Source organism: Oncorhynchus clarkii, chromosome 20, assembly GCF_045791955.1.
Source record: "Oncorhynchus clarkii lewisi isolate Uvic-CL-2024 chromosome 20, UVic_Ocla_1.0, whole genome shotgun sequence".
NCBI classification, from domain to species: domain Eukaryota; kingdom Metazoa; phylum Chordata; class Actinopteri; order Salmoniformes; family Salmonidae; genus Oncorhynchus; species Oncorhynchus clarkii.
The window spans coordinates 85,991,215-85,994,507 of record NC_092166.1 but is presented as its reverse complement, the minus strand read 5'-3'; the positions used below and the strand labels follow the sequence as shown (position 1 = coordinate 85,994,507).

Here is a 3,293-nt window from a genome sequence, read left to right as displayed (position 1 = left end):
CATCTTATTCCTGTCACTCTCTATTGGCCTCGTCATACTCACGGGAGCCTATCAGGATCCCTCGAAACTGGACCCATCTTCCTCTACTACTCTCTTCCCTGCCTGTGAAGATTTCTTCAGAGAAAATGACTCAAGTAAAAGTGAAAGTCACCCAGTAAAATATTTCTTGAGAAAAGGTCTGAAAGTTTCAACAAATATCCTGAAGTATCAAAATTAAATTATATTTCAAATTAAATATAATCTTTGGGAATGTAGTTAAGTGAAAGTTGTCAAACATATAAATAGTAAGGACACCCCCAATAAAACTACTTTATTAGTACTTTCAAATATTTGTACTTTAGTACTTTACACCACTGGCTAATGGCCGACATCGGCAACTCTCGTTGGGTTAATGAGGCAACTAGTCACACCTGTGACAGGTCCTTTAAAAGGAGAGGTGGAGGAAGTAGACCATAACTCACAGATGACAGAGACACCCAGTCAATCCCTTGGAAGAGTGCAGAAGGTGAGATTGTGTCATTATTTAATAGACTATCTGCATCTCAAATGGCAACTTAATTTTATGTGACCCTGGTCAAATGTAGTGCACCATATAGGGTGCCATTTTGTGGAGTGACCCCCTGAATTTAAGAGCATAGACTAATAGTTACCTTTGCAGTAAAGAGGTAGTCTATGACTCGCTCTAGGATGCTTCCCCTTCCCTATCTAGTGCACTGTGGGCCTTTGTCAAAGCTGGTTCACTACAACAGGAATGAGGAGCCATTTGGGAAGGATAGATTTTCCTGTGTGCCAGGCTCTTCAACCACATACAATAGATTAGATACCTGAATTTTGGCGGAAGAATTGTAGCGCCGTGTTGCCAATACTCGGTTCTTGAGGTCCTCAGGACTGGGTTTAGCAATTGTTGCTTAAGTTTTGTACTTAACACAGGGTTTCCTTAACCTCTCCTCTAGTACCCACAGCCATTCCAAATGTTTTAAAATGCTCAACTAATCTCTCTCGTTCGCTCTCTCTCTCAGGAGACTATCACCATGGCGACATTAACCATCATTCTGCTTGTCAGCACAGCTTTTGCTCTGGGAGGTAAGAGTGATGTACCTCACACTTACTCCCAAAATGTTAATAAACATTAGTGGGTGTTGATCTGTCCTCTACACACACGTATGTATTAATGTTTCGTTTCATAACGAGTTGTCCCTTGGCCAGCCATTATCAACTGACACTGGAGAGAGGTTTGTCTTGCTCAAGGGCACATGGACAGATATTTTAACTTGTCATCTCAGGGATTAAAACTAGGAACCTTTTGTGTTACTGGCCAAATTCTCTAATCATCTAGTTCCAGAAATGTATATTGGTGTCTAGATGCTGGACTGCGGTATTCTGATATGAATGGTTTGATCATTCAACTGGCTGTATGATTGGATTGTCTACCAACTATCAGAAAATAACACTGCTACAATTTACCCCCACTTTCAGTCTTGGTTTCATCAGCTGTTTTCAAATGACAGAAACTGAATTTTGACTGCACAGGACTTTTAAACAAGTAGCAGAATTTCAATATTTAGCCAGGAAGTACCAAGGTTACATCTGAAATGGAACCCTATTCCGTATATAAACTACTTCTGACCAGGGCACATATGGGACGCAACAGAAGATTACGGCATGCATGTGCTGCAATGTTATGTCCACATTACAATGCATGTTACTTGTGTCCAGATGCTACGATACGACCCATGACCCCCTGTGAGCGTGCTAGATATGCTGCGACACATGGCCCAATTGGAGCCTACATCCCCACGTGCGACACCGCTGGACGATACACCCCTAAGCAATGTTCGGGCTCTACAGGTTAACACGGACGCACATACACATTTAATTCAGTTGAATGTTACACATACAATATTTACCCATTTTACTGTAACATGTCTATTTCTGGTAGGTTACTGTTGGTGTGTGACCACTACTGGACAGAAGATCCAGGGTACGGACACTCCACCAGGCACTGCTATCAACTGCTAGCAACTGTTCCAAGGGGTGTGTTTGTACATACTCATTCACTAAATGTTAATTCTTTGCAGCTGATTCTGGATGTTAATGTTTTTTGTCTAATTTTAGATGAAGGGCATTGGAATGGAGTCGTTGAAAAGATGGACAGTTGTCTTTACTGTACTACAGGAACTGATTCACATCCCATTTAAATACATGAAGAAATCCAGAGATTAAACTGTTGATTTACTTACTTTATTGTTGGTGTGATATGCTGAACAATATATCTGAACCAGTCCATTTCTGGGAAATGGAGGAAGGAATTGAAGGTAGTCAAATTCCACGTGACCATTTAGTAATTAGGCTTCTCCAAGCTCTGATGCTGGTGATGGTCATTAGTAGTCTACCGCACTTGCTAACTGCCTGGTACTCAGCACTCTATTGTCCCTCTAATCACTCTGTCATCAATGCAAATGTAATTTGAAAATCAAAATCGCTTAATGAGCTCTATAACCTATGCAATTGTGGGAGAACAGCCTGATGGCTTGACTTTAAAAGAGGATCCCATCAGCTTCTACAGGCTAGATCTACTATATTTACAGTACCAGGCAAAGTTTGAACACACCGACTCATTCCAGGGTGTCAGTAAAAATATTTTCTGCTGTGTATAATAGTGATGACATCGAGTATGAAATAACACGTATGTCTTAAACAAATCAAAATATTTTGATATTCTTCAAAGAAGCCACCCTTTGCACACTCTTGGCGTTCTGTCACGATGATTTTCAATCCCAATGATGACTAATCAATTGCTTTGACCAATCCGAGGTTTGTAAAACAATGGGTTTAATTAGGCAAAGACTCAGATTATGCAAAAGATTAACACATTTTATTCAGAACTTTCTGAAGTCCATTATACAAAGACATCCATTTTGTACTGGTTCCTTACTTACGGTTTAATTGTTCTTGGTATTTTCTTAGGCACATTTTGCTCTCTCCCAGTCCAACCTAGTTGGAGTTGTTTAATGTTACACCTCCATATCTGCAGTGGAAGATGGTGGACCTAGAGCGGTGTTTGTCAAACCATGAGTCATACCTATGATCGGTCTTCTCACAAAAACGTCTCTAGCTTCCGTACAGTTTGACCTACAAATTCGTATGACCACTCTCTGGAAAGGGGAGACCCTCACGAACACGGTGGTATTTTTCTCTACATCCTCGTCAGAACGTATATGTGCCAACTACTGTTTGTAAAATCTTTGGGCTACAAACTAATGTGACCCCACTTGTCACAATGTTCTCCGTTT

General features: G+C 40.7%; 1 protein-coding gene across 1 annotated transcript; it reads left to right on the top strand.

Annotated features, from left to right (window-relative positions):
- The first annotated feature begins 474 nt into the window (after positions 1–474).
- On the top strand, positions 475–2,218 carry LOC139375742 (equistatin-like). The gene is made up of 5 exons (XM_071117555.1): positions 475–505; positions 1,020–1,083; positions 1,717–1,848; positions 1,940–2,034; positions 2,116–2,218. The coding sequence occupies exons 2-4, from the start codon at positions 1,032–1,034 to the stop codon at positions 2,017–2,019; spliced, it is 264 nt and encodes an 87-aa protein (XP_070973656.1). The 5' UTR covers positions 475–505; positions 1,020–1,031; the 3' UTR covers positions 2,020–2,034; positions 2,116–2,218.
- The last annotated feature ends 1,075 nt before the right edge of the window (positions 2,219–3,293 follow it).